The sequence below is a fragment of the Aricia agestis genome, chromosome 11 (genome assembly GCF_905147365.1).
Source record: "Aricia agestis chromosome 11, ilAriAges1.1, whole genome shotgun sequence".
In the NCBI taxonomy this organism is placed as follows: domain Eukaryota; kingdom Metazoa; phylum Arthropoda; class Insecta; order Lepidoptera; family Lycaenidae; genus Aricia; species Aricia agestis.
This window is the reverse complement of record NC_056416.1, coordinates 8,973,380-8,996,137: the sequence shown is the minus strand read 5'-3', so window position 1 is coordinate 8,996,137 and position 22,758 is coordinate 8,973,380. Positions and strand designations below refer to the sequence as shown.

Genomic DNA, 22,758 nt, shown 5'->3' with positions numbered 1-22,758 from the left:
GGCGAACGCGTTGGCCAACGCGTCTGCAGACGCGTTGGCCCAATGTGTAGAACGGGCGTTCGCGCGTTGGCCGTAGGTATTTAGACGTTGGCCAACGCGCGAACGCCCGTTCTACACATTGGGCCAACGCGTCTGCAGACGCGTTGGCCAACGCGTTCGCCTATGTCGAGAGCCGCCATATGTCGAGAGCCGCCATAAGAAGCAGTGGCAGACGAACTAACTGCAGAAATTATTTCAGGACCCTCAAGTCTGGTACTTACTTACTTCTATGGGCATAGTATTTCATTTGTATGTGCTAATATTTAATATGATTTTACTGTAATGCTCTTTTTCCAATTTATTTGAATATGTAGGTATTACTTAACTAGTTACGACATTGAAACTTACGTTTACGTTTCAATGTCGTATGTTTACAGTAACGTTTCTTTATCTGTCAGCTCTTATCAATATATGTATACGAGCCCGGCGTAGTGCGTATATGTGTGTGTACCGCAGCCGACAGTATCGACTCCGCGAGTCGCCCTGTAGTTGCGCAGAAGGACTAACGTTGATAAAGATTCGATTCGGGGAAACGTTATAGATTTTATTCACCAATAGCATGCATTGTTTCTATTCGAAATAAACACAAAAAGAAAATACAATTATCAAGTCAAATTAGCTGGTATCATGATGCTACGTTCGTACAGAGCTACTTACACAAAATTCAGAGGTATACGATGTGAGTATAAATTTAAATATTTTTGGAATGAGTAGAACTCGAACGTCGAAATTTTATTTATATTTATATTATAATAGGTGGGTTTCAAATCTTAATGTATTTTTAACTTAATATATTCGAATGTTATCAGATCTTAAAATATGCTTAAAGCTCGCACCGTCTAATTAAGTAGGTAAATTGAGGACGGCGCTACAAAAATTAAAAATCTGAATCGTGCAAAATACATGACACTCATCCATCCTTAACAAAATTTTGCTTTTTAGGCTCTCGAAATTCATCTTCTGTCTGTCAAAATGAACCTGCACACCCAGAAATTAAGACACCAGTCCCTGGTCCCAAAACTAAGGAACTTTTGAAGCAGCTTTCATCGCTTCAGGTAATTTAGTATCAAAATGTAACTTTTTAAAACCGTATGTCCAAGATAGTAAATAGAACTACCAAGCCAAAGCCCAGTAGTCTCGATTTTTTTAAATAAATATCAAAATTGCCCTTACCCTTATTGACTCTTCTCAGGGATACTGGCACCTGTGTGCAAAAAACGACTTTGGCGCCCCAGGCATTTTCAATCTTTTTTATGGTATGTAGGTTAAATAAAGCAGATAAAAATCGGCCAAGTGCGAGTCGGACTCGCGCAAGAAGAGTTCCGTACCGTTAAAGTGCAAAAATAGACCAAAAAAATTTTCCCCTTGGTTTTAGCGCCCCTAGAGGGTGGCGCCCGTGTGCATTGCACACATTGCACATATGGTAGCGGGGCCCCTGACTCTTCTATATGCATATTATAAAACAAAGTCGCTTTTATTCCCTCATGTCCCTTTCTTTAAAACTACGCAACGGATTTTGATGATTCTTTCAGTGTTAGATAACCCATTTATCGAGAAAGGCTATAGGCTATATTTTATCACGCTAAGACTAATAGGAGCGAAGAAATACAGGAAAATGTGGAAAATGGGGAAAAAACGGAGAAAATTATTTGAGAGGGCTTATTTAAACGCGCTAATCTCAGGAACTACAGTCCGATTTGAAAAATTATTTCAGTGTTAGATAGCCCATTTATTGAGGAAGGCTATAGGCTATATTTTATCACGCTAAGACTAATAGGAGAATGTGGAAAAAAAAAATGGGGGAAATTATTTGAAAGGGCTTATCTCGCGAACTACTGGAGCAATTTTTATGTTATTTGGCACAGATAAGAAGTAGAACACGTGAAGGATCATAGGCTATCGATTTTAATCATTTTTTCAGTGGCTATATATTTTATACCCGTGCGACGCCGGGGCGGGTCGCTAGTATTTACTATAATATTATAAATTTCAGCAAGCCGACTCAGTGCAGTTGTTTGCGGACTACGATAGGAGCATCGGCAACTATTTCGTGGATGCCGATGGTAATACATTTCTAGACGCCTTCACGCAGATATCCTCAGTGCCGGTCGGTTACAATCACCCCGCACTTTTGGGAGCTTTTAACGATGTGCATAATCTGGTAAGTCATATTTTTTGTATTTTTTTTTTATTTGGCCATGGGATTTCAGGCTCCGTTCGCCTTCCTGTCGATTTAAATATAAAATTTTCTGGCTAATGAGTATTTATTTTTCTAAGCGTTCGTTGGTCAATCGGCCAGCGCTGGGCGTGTTCCCGGGAAAGGACTGGCCCGAAAAACTTCAAAATATTTTGATGCCCGTCGCCCCTCGCGGACTCAACAACATATCCACTATGATGTGCGGCTCCTGCTCGAACGAGAACGCGTACAAAGCTGTCTTCATGTGGCAGAGGAGTAAGAAACGGGGAGGAAAGATTGAATTTACGCCCGAAGAAATGTCGTCGTGTATGGCCAATCAACCACCAGGCTCTCCCAATCTCTCCATTATGTCGTTTAAAGTAGGTATATTATTGTTAGTGACCGACCGAACTTTCGGTTTCGGTTTCGGCCAGTTTCGGCCAAAAAATCTAGTTTCGGCCTTAGTTTCGGTTTCGGCCAAAATATAGCCGAAACTTTCGGCCCCGCCGAAACTCATGCGTCGTTCGGTAAACTTCGCAGTTAGCTCGTGCTTGCTTGCCAGCGAGGTCCCGGCTTAGTTAGCCACCATCTATTTAATCGTGTTTTGATATTATGTTTTCCAGATTAGTCCCAAATCAAAAATTAGCACTTCGTTTTATTTTCAATTGTCTATACTTATTGTCATCGAAATTATATTATTAAATTTTATTTCTGACAACCGCAAGCTTATTTAATATACGAGTTTACGTGCTATTTTAACAATGTTTCCCAAACAAACGATTTAGTAAATGCTATGAGAAATTAATTAATAATTATAATGTGTATGAACTTTATTTGCTTAAGAATTTTGTTTGACTGTGAGATTATAGGATATATTAGAATATATCTTGCGAAATTTATCTAGTAAATCATCTCGCCTAACTCTTTTCCTTTTACCACGCGTTTTATTTAAATATTTAAAATTAACTTTTAACTATGGACACGCAATCTCTTAGACTGTTCCTACCCTGCTAGAATCTTATCTAGCCCACTTCCCGTAAGCTTCACTCTTGCGGCCCTTCGTATATTTTTAAGGTTTAGTGGCAATATTCCTTCTGGAGCAAAAAAAAATGTGACGCCAACTGCAAGTTTGCTTAGTAATTTCGTTTTGAACTTCGACCACGGTCGTGTCCATGTTTCCCATAAAAATAATATACTGCAATTGATTGTGTTTTCAGTAGTACGTTATTAATGTCTAAGGGAGGATTTCACCAATCACACAACTTCGATTTATAAAACTTAGTTCTCATTAAATGCGTTCCTACGGGGAAGTAAATCTCGTTTTGTTTCAAATGGATTTTATAATCGCCTCTTAATCACGATTCTAATCTAAGTTTTAGATAAATCTACATTTTAGGTAATAAATTTAAATTTTACATGGTTTTATCACTTTGGAGTCTAGTTACGTTTTATCAACAAAAAAGCAAGAAATGATACATAAACTACCCAAACGCATCTATCAAAACTGTCATCTTGACATTATTTTCGTCTATGATTTTCGATACGCCATGACACTACACTGACAGGACTTTAACGGTTTCTATGAATTTAACCGTACGACATTGGACGTTCTGAAGATAACACTCGGATTTGCTGTGAACGTTATGTTGGTGAAATAAAATTTGGTGCTATAAACGCGTTTATACGTTTAGAACCGATTTAGTGTACACTAAGCGCGTTCTATTTCTTAGGTGAATTCGCACCTAAATAAAATGACTTGAAATAACTTCTGCGCTTGTTTCTTATGGCAATCCTTCGTTGCAATACATTAAGGGGAATTTCACCAATCACACTTAATACTTCGTTTTATTAAATTAAGTTCTCTTTGAACTATGAACGCCTTTATATGGCGACTTAAATCTCGTTTTGTTTCAAATAGATTTTACATTCTTCTTTTAATCGCTATTAATGATTCTAAGTTTACGTTACGTCACGCGATGATTTTCATATGTTTTTATCATCTTGATCATCACGATATGTAAGCTAACCAAACGCATCTGTGAAAACTGTCATCTTAACAATTTTTTCGTCTATGTTTTTCGATCTGTCATGACCAGAGATCGGAATTGGGTGTGTGAAAATACCTAAAGTTTGCAGCGGGACATAATATGGAGCTGTTACAACCACTTAAGTTAAACCAGTTTTGGATTTTACCGGTTCAGTTTTGTATTTTTTTTAACATGTTCCTTACCTTTAAAACACCGAACTAAAAACATTTACAAGCTGCTTATACAGTTCTAAATTAATTTTTTAGTCTCAATTTTTCTTTGTCGGCCAAACACAGAATTTTACATGTCTGCAAAATGCTAATGTGGTTTTAATCTTTTTTTGACCTGTATCTTAAGTTAAAAAGTTTTGCTACAGATTGATGCAAGAAACGAACATTTTCGCGCATGTAAGCGCAGCGTTCAATTTAATGGCGTCGCTCCGTTTTTACTTGCCCTGCTTACTTGACCTCAACGGAGTTAAATTCCGACTTGTTACAATAGTAACAAGTCGGAATTTAACACTGTCATAGAATACATTAGGTATTCTATGACTTAAGATACAGGTCAAAAAAAGATTAAAACCACATTAGCATTTTGCAGACATGTAAAATTCTGTGTTTGGCCGACAAAGAAAAATTGAGACTAAAAAATAATTTTGAACTGTATAAGCAGCTTGTAAATGTTTATAGTTCGGTGTTTCAAAGGTAAGGAACATGTTAAAAAAAAAATACAAAACTGAACCGGTAAAATCCAAAACCGGTTTAACTTAAGTGGTTGTAACAGCTCCATATTATGTCCCGCTGCAAACTTTAGGTATTTTCACACACCCAATTCCGATCTCTGGTCATGACACTACACTGACAGGACTTAAATGTGCTTTATGAAGTTAACATCAGATTTCACAGCAAATCCGATTTTTATTACGAGTTTATTTTGTTGGTGAAATGCAATTAAGTGTTATAACCACGTTTATACGTTTAGAACCGGTTTAGCGTGCGCTAAGCGCGTTCAATTTCTTTGATGAAATCGCACCTATTTGGAAACGTATAAAAAACAGAATATAGTGCAAAAAAGTTTCTAGGGAACATATTCGAGTGTAAGATTAATAATATTTATTTAAATAAATGTCGCAAAAAGTAAAAAAAATCATTGTGGTACTTTTTCTTTAGTTTAAAAAGTTGTAATTTGTGTTAAAAATTGATAAATTTCAGTAAATAATCGTAATTTTAAATGTTTTACCAAGTTTCGGTTTCGGTTTCGGCCGAAACTGAGAGTAAGGCCGAAAGTTCGGTTTCGGTTTCGGCTAAAAAATCAGTTTCGGTCGGACACTAAATTTTATTGTGTAGGTACCGACATTCTCTTCTTCATCTTAATTATTAAGAGCCTGTTTCACCACTTCCCGATAAAGTGCCGGATAGGCAATCCACAACTTATTTGACAGATTCTCCATACTTCATCTGTCAAGTTAAGTGGTGGATAGCCTTATCAGGAAGTGGTGAAACAAGCCCTTAGACTTATTAACTATCTCAGCTTGTAGTACAGTAACTGACAAATGAAAATTATTTACTTAAGTACATTTTTTGCGTTTATGAATGAGTTAAATATAGCGGAGAATTATAAATATAGCACGGTAACTATATGGCATTTTTAATCTAGTATCCACTAGGCAACATAACACGCCTGTCTTTAAGATCTCATAAAATTAATCTGACACCTGAGATAGTCAATAAAGATAAGTTAAACAAAACAATATCACGAGGAGGTCAATATTGCAATCTCGGTACTGAAGATAAGATTAAATTAACATTAACTTCAACAGTGAAATTATTCACGAAAGGGCTTTCAACATTATAAATCCCTTGTGAAATAACAATAATCGGCCAAGTGCGAGTCGGACTCGCGCACGAAGGGCGCTCCGTACCGTTATAGAGCAAAATTAGGCCCAAAATGTGTTTTTTGTATGGGAGCCCCCTTTGTTATCAATTATTAAAGTACGACATATTATATTCAAGGCCATTGTGAAAATTTCAAGTGTCTACCTGTTGCCATTATTGATATCGAGCAAAAAAGGCTAAAAAAATCATGTTTGTTGTATGGGAGCCCTTTATATATTTTTTAGTAAGTATTTGTTATAGCGGCAACAGATATACGCAATCTGTGAAAATTTCAGAAGCCTGGCTATTAGCGGTTCTTGAGATACAGCCTGGCGACAGACAGACAGACAGACAGACAAAGAAGTTTTAGTAATAGGGTCCCGTTTTTACCCTTTGGGTACGGAACCCTAAAAAAATTTCTTGACGTTATGGCGGCTCTCGACATAGGCGAACGCGTTGGCCAACGCGTCTGCAGACGCGTTGGCCCAATGTGTAGAACGGGCGTTCGCGCGTTGGCCGTAGGTATTTAGACGTTGGCCAACGCGCGAACGCCCGTTCTACACATTGGGCCAACGCGTCTGCAGACGCGTTGGCCAACGCGTTCGCCTATGTCGAGAGCCGCCAATAGCTATAATAAAAAATCTCCAAGTACGCGGGCGTCCATTAATTACGCAAGAAATTATTTAAGGGGGAAAGGAAGCTGAATCTCGCATTAGAATTTTTTCACAAAACTAAAAATTTACAAAAATTCCAGAAACTTAAGACATATTTCCAGTTTGAAATCTCCTTGTGCATGTTTATCATGATCGATTTCAATAATTTTAAAGGTCTGCTGTGTGATATCATCATGTGCATACACTATTGTATTTTTCTTCATTTTCCTCTTCATTTTTTAATTAATAATCAAAAGATTTTCTTTTTCAGGGAGGTTTTCACGGCAGAACGTTTGGCGCGCTCACCACCACAAGGTCAAAGCCCATTCATAAACTCGATTGTCCTTCTTTTGATTGGCCGGCAGCTCCATTCCCGAGATATAAGTATCCTCTGGATCAGTTTCAACGAGAAAATCAACAAGAGGATGAAAGGTGATTTTTAATGTAAATTAATATTCCTAAAAAAATTTAATTATGATGCCTAATTCTTATTCTTAAATCGGTCACAATTATTTATAGATGACTTTATTTCGTACACATAAAATAGTCGTAAAGAATCGCGTCTTATTGACTATTGTGAATGTTGTCGCAGCACAATATCGTACTCAGTATGTACAGTAGGTATTATGATTTCAATTGGTAGAACTTGTATAAGTGTTTCCTTTTTGACCCCCTATCCATTTCAATTGATATCAATAGGTTTTATAATAGCGGTCGTTATTTGTCTGCAGTTACGGACTTACGGTTTACGTAGCCATATGACCTGGCGATTCGCACTTTGCTATTTTAACTGTCTCATTTGGAAAGTAAATTGTTGCCAACAAATAATTAAATACCGATCAAAATCAAAATCAAAAATATTTATTTCCAAATAGGTTATAGCCGTTCAATCAAACAGCTAGCCCTTTGACTGAACAACGCCATACAATCACACGTCTAGCTTTTACATTGAATATTTTAGTCGCTCAAAACGTTCAAAACTACAGCTGATTCAAAAGCCGCCGTCTTTCAGCGCGCACCGCTGCGGCGCGGCGCTAGGTGCGTTTTATTTACAATATGGCGTCAACTAGCAGGTGTTTGTTGGTGTTTGTGGTTGTTTTTCGGAAAGAAAGTAGTTAATAAAAGTTACAAGTGTTATTAAAGAGACAAAAATTATAGAGGCACATACGAGTGAATCAAAATTTCAACAAATATTCGAGGAGAAATTACGGGATTATGAAATACATCACCAACGTATTTATTGCAATTCCACAAATAATAAATCAGCTATAATAATTATTGTATGTGCTAAATATGTTCAAAATTAGTTAGAATACAGTTTTTTTCAGCCTCCCCGAAAGGGGGGTTCGGGGGGCACAGCCCCCAGCCAAAACAAAAACAAACACAATCCAGAAAGTCCAAAAGTTGGTTAGGTTTTTTTTTTATTATTAAAATTGGGGCCGTCTATGGACTGTTCGTCCATATCCTTTTTTGTTATTTTATTATTTAGATTTTCGCACCAAAGATAATTGAAATAATATTATAAATTTGAATTAATTGTAGTCCATCACGCCATGGACATTTTTTTTTATGTGTATCATAATATATTTATACGTGTATATACCTAATAGAATAGACTATAATACATACATATAATAAATAAATATATATTTATTGTTTTATAAATTACATAATAATAAGATTAATGTTTTGAACGGTGTGGTCCCAGTCAGTGTGGCGCCCACTAGATCCGACATTTTCCGATTTCCTTAGATTTTATGCTGCTCCACCCTTTGCCTTTAGATGTTGTGACATTGGCTTGGTGGAGAGGGGTCACTCAAGCTGGGTGGAGTTTCTAGGGTGTTAAAGAGATATCGTTCTGTGTCGAATCTACCCGCTATGTGGCTTAGGACTTTATCGTTCCTGTCTTTTATAGCCATTTTTATGTTATAATCTTTTATGTGTTCGGTTGCCACCTCCGTAGCTCTTTTTATGAAGCTTGCCACAGCGTCTCCATCAGTGTCAGTGTAATAGACACAGGTGTTAGTGTGCCGGGATATAGCTACAACTGCATGAGGAACGCTGTCATGGATTGCCAGCTTTCGGGAGTTGGTCTGTATGATGATCACCGAAGGACTCGTTAATCCCTGAGCTTCATGGATTGTGAGGACGTGAGAGTCCATTCCCGATTCATAGCCTGTATTAGTGAGGGCTGCTTTCTCCTCTTGTGTGTGGACAAGATACAGGGTATTTAGATCGGTTTTAGGTATTCTCGCTCCTGTATACTTCATTAGCTTTAGGGACCGCACAATTTCCTTCGATGAATAGATGTTATTATAGACCATGCTTAAGGCGTATGCCACATCCATAGGGCTCCTGTGTGTGCAAGACAACTCCTGGGTGATGCTGGTTACCAGGTTTGGACGAGTGTAATTAAGTTTAAAGAGGTTTTCACGCTCTATAAACGGAAGTTGGTTAATATCTCCAATGAGGATGACATCGTTGGCGCCTGTTAACTGATTCGCCATGACGATTGAGCCGAAATGGTTCATGAGGGCCTCGTCAACTATCAACCTTTTTTAGGTTCCTTTTGCCCCATTTACCAGCAATGGCCATGGTACGAACTTTATCTTTAACTTTGTTGCCAGTTCGTAGCGATAGCCTTTGCTTTAGATCCTCGGCTGCTTCGATTGTCGTTGTTATTATAACGTCTGTTTCCTCATTGAAGTTATTAATGATCCAAGTTGTCTTCCCACATCCAGGAACCCCATTGACCCACGAGTAGTTGATGGGTTTCGCGAATATGTCCCAGTCCATGCTGGATTCGGGGTCCCCAGATAGGACTTTTGCCATTTCTAGTATCCTGTCTTCCAGCATTATTCTGGTACATTCCGCTATTACCACTATTGGATCCTCAGATGTTGTGATATATTTGAGCGTTTTGATTCATTCTCGTCCAGAACCACGAACCTGTTGTCCGCACTTAGCGCTGCCATATACTTCCCTGTCATCGCCCCGGCAATTATTGTGGAGGTGACATTGTCGTATATTGCAGCTTTTGCATCCTCGAGTCTCACTTCTAACAGCTTTTGATTTTTCCGCTGATATGCCTGCATGATCTTATTGCACGTCAAGAGCTTTATGGTCTTATTTGCTCTTATTATCGCCTGGAACTCGAGGAAGGCATTTATTATATGATCTTCATGGTTCTGGGCCAGTCTCAGTTTTGGCGGGAGCACTTGTCCGAAATCAGCTCTATATCTTTTGTTTTTATTTGCTGGTTTTTGTGGAGATGGTTCCCTCAAGAAAGCCTCTATTGCTGAAGCCTGCCGGTTTGTTTTTGATGCAGCCTTGATCTGAGAAAGGATGTTTTTATCTTGACTGTTTGGCTGCATTGCGGTTTTTTCACGATAAAGTACTTTTTTAATGGAACCCACAAACACTTTTAATTTGGCCATTGAATTTTTTGACTTCTTAATTTTATTTTTATCGCTCTCTTTCTCATCCTCTTTTTTGCTCTCCCGTGATGCTTGGAGTTCATCACTTGCGGAGGATGAGCTCGTTTGTTGAGTTGGTTAGGTTAGGTTAGAACTTAGACCACAACACAGACGGAGCCGAGCGAGCGCAGCGAGCGTGATGCGGCAGGAGCCGGCGACCGTCACAAAAAACGCCTCAGAATTTTTTATTTTTACGCATTAAACGTTTGGTCACCCCTTAAACTTAATCCGAGAATAATCTTTCAATAAATACAAAAAGTTTTCGTATTCTCCCAAATTACATATTAAACTAATGGTCACCCTAGTTAATTTGCCATTAAACCAGTTGGCTAAGCGTCGTCTAGCTGTAGTGTTGAACGTTGTAGTCAACAAGTCGACTAAACGACGTAAAGCCGTGTGATTGAATGGCGTTGTTCAGTCAAAGGGCTAGCTGTTTGATTGAACGGCTATTTAAACCAGTCGGCTGCGGCATCTACATGAGGCCTACCACCGTTTCGGGAACTACCCCGCCGAGAAGAACCGGCGTAAGAAACTCGCACGGGGCCACCTTTTACCAAAAAAATGGAAAATAACAAAGATAGTATAAACTAATTTACGTTAAGTATGTAAGTAAGTACTTATAGTAAGTAAAAATATGGTACATTTATATAGAAGCGACCTATGGTCAGTCAGCTTATTTTTCCCAAGGTGTGCTATCATTGAGAAAATCAGTTACCTTATAATAAGCCTTAGCACACAAACGATCTTTAACAACTTTTTTTAATTTATTAGTTGAAAGATTTTGGACGTCGTCTGGGATTTTATTGTATAGGCGTATACATTGACCTTTAAAAGATTTGCTTACTTTGCTCAGCCTGGTTATTGGTATATCTAGCTTGTGCTTATTCCTAGTGTTCCTGCAGTGAATGTCACTTTTTTGTTTTAAAATTATTTACATTTTTTCTCACGTATAACACACTAGATGTCCCGCGCGGCTTCGCCCGCGCATATTAGGAATTTTACGGAAACCGTACATTTTCCCTAAAAATAGCTTATGTCCCTACTCCCTTCACTTGGTCTACTATTTTCTGTGCCAAATATTGCCATAAAAATTGCTCCAGTAGTTCGTAATTTCTAATATTTCCCCTGTTTTTCTCACATTTTCCTGAGTTTCTTCGGTCGTATTAGTCTTAGCGTAATAATATATAGCCTATTATAGTCTTACTCAATAAATGAGCTATCTAACACTGAAATAAGTTTTTAAATCGGACCTGTAGTTCCTGAGATTAACGCGTTCAAGCAAACATACTCTTCAGGTTTTTAATATTAGGTAGATACTTATAGATTTTTTTTGATTATCGCTTTACAAACTCGAGTCTCGGTCTAAAAGACTGAAAAGTACCAATAACAGGGTCATTACAGGCTCATAAGTCATAACCATGGGAGGATGCATGGTATAATATGGTAGTGATGATGATGATGATGATGATGATGATGAATGTAATTTGCATAGTAGCATATTATGCTTTTTGTTCTTAAAACAACGCCGAAACTCCCAAACTCGTATCTATAAAGAATCAGGAGTTCTCTCAGCACCTTCCGAACCACGGTATACCAGGTATACCTCGGTGCAAAATCTTAGTTGTTGGTAGCATATGCTTAGAATACTTCTCACGAAACCGAAGTCACCATATGATTCCCTATAAATTTTGAGGAGTTCCCTCGATTACTTATGGATCCTTCATCAGATCACCACTTTTGTGAATATAATACCAAATTGGGATGATACCCCCCACCATGGGATATACCAAAAGAAAATTTTGAAAATCGGTTGACAAACGGCGGAGTAATCGTTGAATATAAGAAAACGAACATAACACCTCCCCCATTTTGAAAGTCGGTTAAAATTGTAGCCTATGTGTTATTATGATGTATAAGCTATGTTATTGTAAAGTTTCATTAAAATCCGTTCAGTAGTTTTTGCGTGAAAGAGTAACAAACATCCATACATCCACACATCCATACATCCATACATCCAAACAAACTTTCGCCTTTATAATTTTAGTAGGATTGTCTAAAATGTATTGAGAGATTACGGTCAGAATTCTTATTTCCTTAAACTTTTCTCTGAGAGATTCAAAGGATGACATTTTATAAATAGATCGTATAACTCGCTTCTGCAGCACAAATATTGTGTTTTAATATCAGCAGCACTTCCCCATAGTAGAATGCCGTAAGACATTCTACTATGAAAATAACTATAGTAAACTAATTTCGCCGTGTCTTCATCACAAATTTCTCTAATTTTTCTGACTGTATAATGCATATGCTGCGGAACTGAGCTTATCGGCCAGTTTGGCAATATGAGGACCCCACTGCAGTTTATAATCTAGTGTTACTCCTAAAAACACAGTAGTGTCAACAAGATTCATTTTCTCATCATTTAATAGCAAATTGGTTTGCACTTGCTTAACATTTGGCAAGGTAAATCTTAAACATTTTGTTTTATTAGAATTTAAAAGTAAGTTATTTACGTTAAACCAATTAACTATTTTTGAGAGAGCACCATTTACCTCGTCATAATTCGACTGTTGTCGCTTCACTTTAAAAATAAGTGAAGTGTCATCAGAAAAAAGTATCATCTCGTTATCATTATCCTTAACTAGATATGGTAAGTCATTTATATAGATGAGAAAAAGAAACGGACCCAAAATGGATCCCTGTGGGACACCTAATTCTATTTTCGTCCCAGTGGACCTTTTATATTGACATCAACCCTTTGAGTCCTGTTCCTTAAATAAGATGTCAAAAGGTTGAGTGCCGAGTCCCTTATGCCGTAGTGGTGCAATTTCCTGATCAATGTAGCATGATCAACACAATCGAATGCCCTAGAGAGGTCACAAAATACACCTAAGGCATCCCGCGACTCCTCCGATTGCTGATAAGCATTAATACTGTATAGGTAATTAATTGTTGAACTTGAACGTTTATTGAGGGTGAGTACCTACCTCCCTACATACTCACTAGAATAGTGGTTCTTAACCTTTTAGTTATTACTCATGAGGGACCATTTTAACAAATGTCTGTATTGCCGGGGACCACCCAGTTGGTTTACCTAAATAAAGAATTGTTTCATAAAGAAAACAAGCACAACTTTATAATTAGCACTCATTTATTTTTTATTTGGCAAAAATCTAAAAGTTGTTACGACTCGACTTATTACGTCACGTCCTACGAATAATAAATTTATTATTCATAGGTCACGTCACATACTATTAGAATGGCTTCGCGGACCACTTGGAATGCCTCCAGGGACCACCAGTGGTCCGCGGAGTACCGGTTAAGAACCACTGTACTAGAATATTATGATGAATATCTATACATTAATACGCGAGCGAAAAACTTTGTATCCCTTTTGACGAAAAATGCGGAAACGTAGGTAAATGAAATTTTGCACAGTTATAGATCATAATACGGTAAAGTAGTCTGCATGAAGCCACCCTATTCGCAAGATGTGCTGTCCTTGATGAAATCATTGACTTTATAATACGCTTTAGCAAACAAACGTTCACTGTTTTTTTTAATTGTTTAAAGGTTGGTTACATTGTCATCAAACATTGGCGTATACATTGTCCTTTAAAGGCTTTGCTTACTTTGGCTAGTCTGAACATTGGTATTGCCAACTTGTTCTTATTTCTAGTATTTACATTATTGATTATCACTTATGTTCTTGTGTTCTTTCCATATAAGAGATTTTCCAAAATGTGTTGAGATGATAAATATAATCTGATAATAATAATCTGAGAGTCCCATTTATAGAAATAAATAAGTATATATTTTTGTTATTATATTATTATCATAACGTCATTAAATGCTCCTAAAAATTAAAATAATAATCTATATATTAATACGTGAGCCAAAAACTTTGTATCCTTTTTGACGAAAAATGGGGAAACGTAGGGAAATGAAATTTAGCACAGTTATAGTTTATATGATAAAAGAGTGCATTGAGCTAATATTATTTTGAAATTATGCTTTTATCCTACCTTTTATCATATATATTTTTTTAACAAATAAAACATTACACATACTACAACACACACACTAGGAAAAATGACAGATTTTTGAGTGACAAGCCTATACATACGAATTATACTCTTTTATTTATGGTTCAAGTCTGTGGACAATAAGAGGACAAATTGAAAATGGACTATAATCCATTTTCAATTTTTTTTATTGAATCTTAGATAATATTACGGCCGTTTCCAATATTTGATCTATCTCTGGTTTTGCCCTACTAGAGATAGGAATAGCCTCAGGAACATTAGACATTAGAGACATAATATATTTAATGTCAATTGCTGCGAAAATTGATGTGAGCTATTCCTATCTCTAGTAGGGCAAAACCAGTGATAGATCAAATATTGAGAACGGCCGTTAGACAATGCTTACACGGCCAGTCTGAGATCAGCTGAGTCCCAGAGACAAGAGTTGAAAAAATATGATAAACTCAATATTTTTTACAAAATATAGGTAGTAGTCCTAATGCCGTTGAAACTAAGGTCGAATTTCGACCATTGGGCGATCTCTAGTAATATTAAATTATCCTTCGTGGACATCACTAACTGCACACTGTTGTAATATTGCTACAAAATGGTACAAGGCGTTGAAAATGTTGAATTGCGGGTGTTCGGGCTACGGCCAGAGACATTATCATGTCTCTGGTAACGACGAAGATGTAAACAGTATAATATTAATAAATAATATTATAATTAATTCACCATACATTCACCAATAAAAAGGCATCACATTAATTAATGATTAACGATGTACTTACTTACGTAGCACAATAAATATTATTCGAAACACACAAAGGTCATCATGGGTTATTTAGTTGCAAGTGACCGGTGTCGAGCGACCTGCCGACCTCCTCGAATCTCAGTATACAACATGATTGGTGAGACCACGGAGCTAATATAGAGAGACATGTTCAATACTTAAGGAGAGTACTCTGTACTCCATTCTCATTATAATTATGTAATAAAATTAGGTACTTAATTTTTGTCCGAATTTCCCTTTAAATAAATGAATCATGGACACTAAGTAAATTACGCGGCTAGGCAAGTAGGCATACTATGCGGCCGGCGCGGCGGCGCGGGCGTGCGCCATCAAAGAATTAAGAAACACCGCGCCGCTACCCTCCCTGCGCGTGGTGTCCATGCGTTGGGTAAATAATAATTTAACTTTAAGCGACATTTACCCACTCAGACTCAGTTATCAATTGCTATTATATTTTTATATTTTTTTTCATCTTATATAATAGCCAAATATCACGTCCTTGAGTATTGAACATGTCTCACCAGTCATACTCATGCAGTATAACCAACTGCTGTTGTTTTTTTGTTTCTGATTGAAAAATCAAAATTTGCGTTCAAATTATAATTTTGTCAGGGCAAGTAGGAAAACGTCCAATTAAAATTTAGTTTTGCAATTTAGTAAGCATTGATTTGTTTTAGTTGTCTTGAACAAGTGGCTGATCTGATTCAACAGTACAAGACAAGGAGTCCCGTCGCGGGGATCATAGTAGAGCCTATTCAATCCGAGGGAGGGGACTATGAGGCGTCGCCGGCGTTCTTCCAGAAACTGCAGAAGATCAGTAAAGAGGTACCTATACATTTATAGTTAGGGTCGTCCATTAATCACGTGAGTGTGGAGGGGGGGTCGATGGGACTTGTGGCATTAGGTCAAAGTACGAATACTTACGTGTTTTGTGTAATTTTTTCTTTCTTGTTAGTATTATAGTATCTTCCGTTTTAGAATTCAATAGCGTTGATAATAGACGAAGTGCAAACTGGATGTGGCCCGACGGGCAAGATGTGGTGCTATGAACACTTCGACTTGCCATCTCCACCCGATATTGTTACGTTCAGTAAGAAAATGTTAACTGGAGGGTTTTATTACCACGAAGAGTTTAAGTAAGTACCTTAGCAACTAGTAATGTCAGTTTGCAACTTTAGGGAACCGAATACCTTTAAGAAATACTTTAAATAGTTTCCTGTTTCGCTCTGTCTATCCGACAACTATTCATTGATTGCATACTTGAGTTTATTAGTAGGCTTTTGATAAAAGTGGGTGCGATGGCGCCACTTCTAAACACTTTTGTCATTTGGATTACCAGTCTATACGAATTAGTCGTTCGTGACATTCTTTGCCACGTTCATCAAGAGACAAGAGTCTTACCGCACCATTGACCATACTCATTGCATATTGCCGAATGATTCACTAGCTGCCTATGAGATAATAGATGTGTACCTACTAGTAAAATTATAAAAATACAGTGTCTGACTAATAGTGGATCGTGAGGAAAAACGCAGATACTTATTCTTTACTGCAGCTCATATATTTTTTTAATTATCGTCTAAGTTCGTGGTACCACTAGACTAAACAAAATTGCAAATTAATCTTAAGATAAGATAAAAAATATTAATAGGTAAGCAATAACATATCGTTCTGCATTACGTAAATAATATTATATTTATCGCAGCAGATATTTAATACGTTTTAACATAAACTATAATTTTACTGGCGATTAATTAGGTATTATTAGAAAAATCTCTCATAAGCATGATACATCGTGTTGTGTCTGCAGTCTGTATAGTTCGTCTGTAACGGTATTCTGCTATGCGTAGGACTGAAGGACATGACGTGCACCACCCACCACGAGTTCTGTGATCTGTCTCACCGTGACTGTGACATTAGCCTCGATATCTTTATTCGTTTATTTTTGGATATATACGGTAGATAAAACGAGAGCGTGAAAGCAACCGTTGCACCAATCAGCGTAGCTACAGGTGGATGGGCCGATGAGGTCATCCTTAAAATCTATTTCTGAGTTTCCTTATACGTGTAACATACTTAGATATTTTTTGTTGGGAATAGTACACGCGCCGTCGATCTAGTGGCATTCGTGTCTGACTATTCTCGTGAATAATAAACGTGAAATTTTGGAACAAAACCCAAACATTAGTTTCAGATTGTAAGACCTTAACATTAAAGCCTCATTTTAAAAGATTTAAAGGATAAATTAAAAAGCAAGGGTATCATTGCTGATGTCATAAAAATTAAAAGGGTTAGGTAGCAAATAAGACTTTAAAAATAAAAATAAAATAAGGCCTAGGTTGTCCAAAAATTACGTAAGTAAGTCATCTCGGGGGGTCCAAACAAGTGTCATCAAATCTCACTTGGGTTGGGGAGAGGGTTTCAGTCTCCATGATTCCCAGTGATCTAAGGAATTATAAGGATTTTTCAAGTATCAAGTAGAATAGCGCAATACCGATGGCTAACTTTCTACCATGTTTGTAACGTCGTGTAGGTACATTTCATAGGTACCAGTACCACTCATTGATTCGTTTACCAAAGTAAATTGAATTTAAATTGTATTGTTGTTTGACCTTTTACCGATGTAAATAGAGCATATCCAACGATAGTAGGTACCAGAAGCTAGGTAGGTCCTCGGTTTCACATAAAGGTAAGTTTACATCTACCGTAACATCACAATTCACAAATCATCAACTATAATAAGTTGGTCCAATCATAATAATATTATGATGTTAAGTTGATAGTCTGTTTATGAAATAAAACGTCATTTTGGAGCGTTTGTCGTGGTAACTGGTAACATTCGTAATATTTAGCAGATCGACATTATGGTGTATCATTCATGCACTAGATACGTTGCAGCTGCAACTGTTTTTTTTTGGTTAAATGGACTCTCCTAATGATACCTAAGCCCTGGAAAAATTTGGCAGGAAGGTTTAATTGTACCCTGTATAAGATTATGATTTATTAAAATTAATTCATTCGCAGTTTATTTCTTTTTAATTTTCTGCCTGTTTCTTTTAATTTTTGAACGCACGTTTGTTTCCAGGCCACCACACGCTTACAGAGTTTTCAACACGTGGATGGGTGACCCAGGGAAATTGATTTTGTTGGAGAAGGTGTTGCAAGTTATAAAACAAGAGAATCTCTTACGAGTGGCCACAGAAACAGGGAAGGTGCTGAAAGATGGCCTGCATAAACTGGAGAACGAGTTTCCTCATCTCATCAACAGCGTCCGTGGCCGGGGTACTTTCCTGGCGTTTAGCTCGCCGAAAACCGAGATCAGAGACAAAATCAACAACAAAATAAAAGAAAACGGTAAGTTTCTGTTATTAATTTTTATTTTATAAGTAAGTGAAATGAGGAGAAGGTACTTTAAACATAATCCGTAGAAATTTAGTTGATTTGCACCTATTAGCGTTTCTGCTTAAAAGAGAAAGTAGTTATCTCCATTTTGATTGTATGAATCAAGTAATAATTTTGATTGAGTGATGATAGTAATTTAGCAGACAAAAGACCTATTACTCATGTGGTCGTTAACGGTTTGACCCCAAAATGCGACGCACGGAATGAATCATACCTAAACTTAATACCAATTTTGTTATTGTTCCTTGATCCAAAAACTACCTTAATAAATTCTAATTACTTGCCTAAGTGTTACGGACAAGTTAATGTTATTATTATGATATTGAATTACTTTCCGGTTCCTAAACTCATTGTTAGTACTTACCTACTTGAATAATATACTACTTAAATAAGTGTATCAATGTTACTTTAGGTATCTACTAAAGTCTAAACTAACCGAAGAAACTAACTAACTTTAAAGAGAAAGGAAAGAGATTAGACATATTTATTACATTTTTTTAGTAGAGAATAATGTTACTTATTACTTATTATTTATTAATAATATTAGTAGGCCTCTAGCGGTCTGATTCATTTTATTTTGTCGCTTGAAAAAACATAACAATTATTAATTTCTTTGAGAAAATTCATTGTTTTCATTCATGCATTTTATTTTATATAACCTACTTAGATTTTATATTATAATTTATAAGTATAGGTGTACCAGGATCTGATAGCAAATGTTGATGGCAGATTTTAAAAAAATATCTTTGATCATTGGATAAATTTTTATATTTGCATGTTTCACACACATAATCAGCCGCTATGAGAAAAAAAGGATCAAATTGTTTTATTCCAATTACCCCGCTTTTGCTAGAGTCAATTTCTTTATTCACTTTTTTTATTGCCATCAGATTCTGGTACTTGGTAGACCTGTACTTACTTACATTGGGTACTAGACGGTTTACAAAATAATTGTCGTAATGTCAATTAACATTACTTTTAATCCCAATATCTCATAGATTAGAAAGTTTCTAGTATGTACCAACATTTCGCTAAACCCCATTCAATGCATTGGTGAAACGATCTCACGAACATGAATGAACCACATCTTGTAGCTACTCGATATCGATACTATTCGATACGCTATATTATAATCTTCTATTCATGTAGTTCATTTATTCAATATTAAGAAACTAGATGACCCGGTGAACTTCGTATAACTTCCTTCTTTCAACTTCCACTAATAAATATTTCGAAACTACAATCAGCCAAATCGGTTCAGTCATTCCGAGTTTAAATGAGACTAAAAAAATTGACTTTTATTTGAGATGAAAGATGATGTAGTTTCAATGCTCGATTTTTATCAAAATTTCTAAATAAGTGAAATATAATAAAACACTAGGAAAAGTACCAATTATAGGATCATACTGTGATCACTAACATTACACCTTGCATATTGCATGATGCATCATACTGTGATGATGCAAGGTGTAATGTTAGTGATGATGATGATGAATGTGATTTACATAGTAGCATAATATGCTTTCCGTTCTAAAAACACCGTAACTCCCAAACTTGTATCGATAAAGAGACAGAAGTTCTCTCAGCACCTTCTAAACCATGGGTGGGTATCGCTGGGTCCAAAATCTTACTTGTTGGTAGCATATGCTCGAGACACTTCTCACGAAACCGAAGTCAGCACGTGTATCCATATAAATTTTGAGGAGTTCCTTGGATTACTCTTCATGGATTCCTTTATCAGAAAGAAAAAAAATCGGTTCATAAACGGCGGAGTAATCGTTGAACATAAATAAAAATCATCGCGCACGAAGGGTTCCGTACCATTATATAGAAAAAATTGTATATTTTTTTATGAGAGCCCCCCTTTATTCTTAATTTTAAATACAGCTGAGTATTTTGTGAACATTACATGTGCCAATCTGTTGTCATCATTGATACCGAGCAAAAAATGTTTGAAAAATCACGTTTGTTGTATTCCCCCCCCCCCCCTTAAATATTTAATTTATTTTGTTTTTAGTATTTGTTGTTATAGCGGCAACCGAAATACATAATCTGTGAAAATTTCAACTCTCTAGCTATTGCTGTTCTTGAGTTACAGCCTAAAGACATGCAGACAGACAGACAGACAGACAGACAGACGGACAGACATCGAAGTCTTAGTAATAGGGTTCCGTTTTTACCCTTTGGGTACGGAACCCTAAAAACGAACATAACACCTCCACCTTTTTTAAAGTCGGTTAAAATTGTAGCCTATGTGTTATTCTGATATTTAAGCTATTTTTAACCGACTTCCAAAAAACGAGGAGGTTATATGTTCGGCTGTGGATATACCTATTTTTTTTTATTGTAAAGTTTCATTAAAATTAATTCAGTAGTTTTTACGTGAACAATCCATACATCCAGACATCCATATTCAGATAGAGACAACAATATATCCATCCAGACATCCATATTCCATACATACAAACTTTCGCCTTTATAATATTAGTAGTAAGGATATTAGTAGGATAATACTGAGTTATCACTTATAATACTTGTTAGTACTTAGTAGTAGCCCAGATCTCAAAAAGTTTGATACGAGCGATTTTTTGACGCCGCGCCGCCCCGTTCTTGCCAGTTGCCCCCCCCCCTATTGGTTTGTGTAACTCATGGACGCTCCCAAAGATTTGGGCGTAAGTGACGTCATATTTCTAAACATTCATCAAAAAAATAAAAATATTTTTGAAGTACTTATTGGAATGAAATAAACTTTTTTTACTTATAAAAAGAATAAGTGGGCGCCCCACACCAGCTATTCAACTTTTATAATATTATGACTTAATCGACAGTCAACAGTCAACACCCAACCATATTACTTATATCCTTTTACGTTAAGAAATTGAGACGCTCGCTTTGCTCGAATATTTTTCACATTAATGATTCACGTACGTCCGCTATCCTTATTCATAATATGTATCTGAAAGATAGCTCATGTACTTATGCCTTTATCGTGTACACGGGCGACTTTCTTTTACTACTTAAGAGGATACCACAGCAGCTAGAGAAATGAAAAAAAAGTACGTGTAATATCTATAGCTGTCTCCCTTACCTCAAGCCTATACCGCAGAACGCGATAGAGACAACTGCAGAAAATCCAGAAAATCAACGATTCGTTGTCCCCTGATTCCTTCTCCAAAACTTAACCGATTTAAGTACTTTTTTCATTAAAGATTAAAAAAAGGCTTGAGCTGTGTTCCTATGTTTTGCTTTTTTTGTATAATCTATCCAAATCTGTTTTCTGGACGTTTGAACACAGTGGAAAATCTGGCCATTTTTTTGGGTTTTTGAACGTTCATATCTTATTTAATAATTAAATTATGAAAAAAAGGAAAACATAGGGACATTGTATTAGTGGCCGTAGATATTCAGGAAAAAAATTATAACTCTACTAGCATTATCCAGGGAGGAAACAGGGGACAGCGTTTGTATGGGAAAAATGGCGGTGTGGAATCCTCTTAATTCATTATTAATGTATTTATGAGGAAACGAGCAGGCAGATCGCCTAGTGATAAGCGATTGCCGGCTTTGAACATATTTTGAACCTCCCACACCAGAGCAGTCTTTTGAAATTTAATTGGAGAAATGAGAATGAAAGTTACCGTTAGGATGAAATCAAATTCAAATCAATAATAATTATAAGTAACAACTGTAGTTGTTACTTATTACTTATATCTGTGTCATTATTTATTGTAATCATTGTCGCAATTAAATGAAAATGTTAATTAAGTATTATTATTGTTTCAGGTATTTTAGGAGGAGTGTGCGGAGAAAACACTATTCGTCTCCGGCCTGCGCTCGTATTTCAGAAGAAACACGCGGAAATATATTTAGACGCGCTACGGAAAACTCTGAAGAGCATGTAATAACTAATAAGCGAGCATTCGCTAATAAAGTTAATAACTTTGCATTTAATAGTCTCTATGTGATACAGTATTATTACTTATCAGAAACTCTTTAAGTTTTGTGCCTACTGTTTATTATCATATTGTTTTGAATTTTGATCATTTTAAATGTAATTTCTAAACGCATCAGCCAACAACTTGTATTAGTCGTGAACTCGTGAGTAGGTAAAGTGAAACTAAAATATAACGCATGCCTCAAATACTTATGTCTTCCATAAAACCTATTTATGAACTCTATGCTATAAGTACCTAACTAAATGTTTATAAAATAACCTATTAATAAGAAGGTAGGTAAGTAGGTATTTGTGCCGAGCGTTTTTTCCTCGAATTAAATACTTAATGAAATTTGTCT

The 22,758-nt window shown here is 36.4% G+C and overlaps 1 protein-coding gene across 1 annotated transcript; it reads left to right on the top strand.

Moving 5' to 3' along the window:
- Nucleotides 1-486: 486 nt before the first annotated feature.
- Nucleotides 487-22,758, top strand: LOC121731676 (4-aminobutyrate aminotransferase, mitochondrial). The gene is made up of 9 exons (XM_042121243.1): nucleotides 487-718; nucleotides 982-1,094; nucleotides 2,033-2,200; nucleotides 2,317-2,595; nucleotides 7,041-7,201; nucleotides 15,741-15,888; nucleotides 16,042-16,199; nucleotides 18,149-18,417; nucleotides 22,249-22,758. The coding sequence occupies exons 1-9, from the start codon at nucleotides 667-669 to the stop codon at nucleotides 22,365-22,367; spliced, it is 1,467 nt and encodes a 488-aa protein (XP_041977177.1). The 5' UTR covers nucleotides 487-666; the 3' UTR covers nucleotides 22,368-22,758.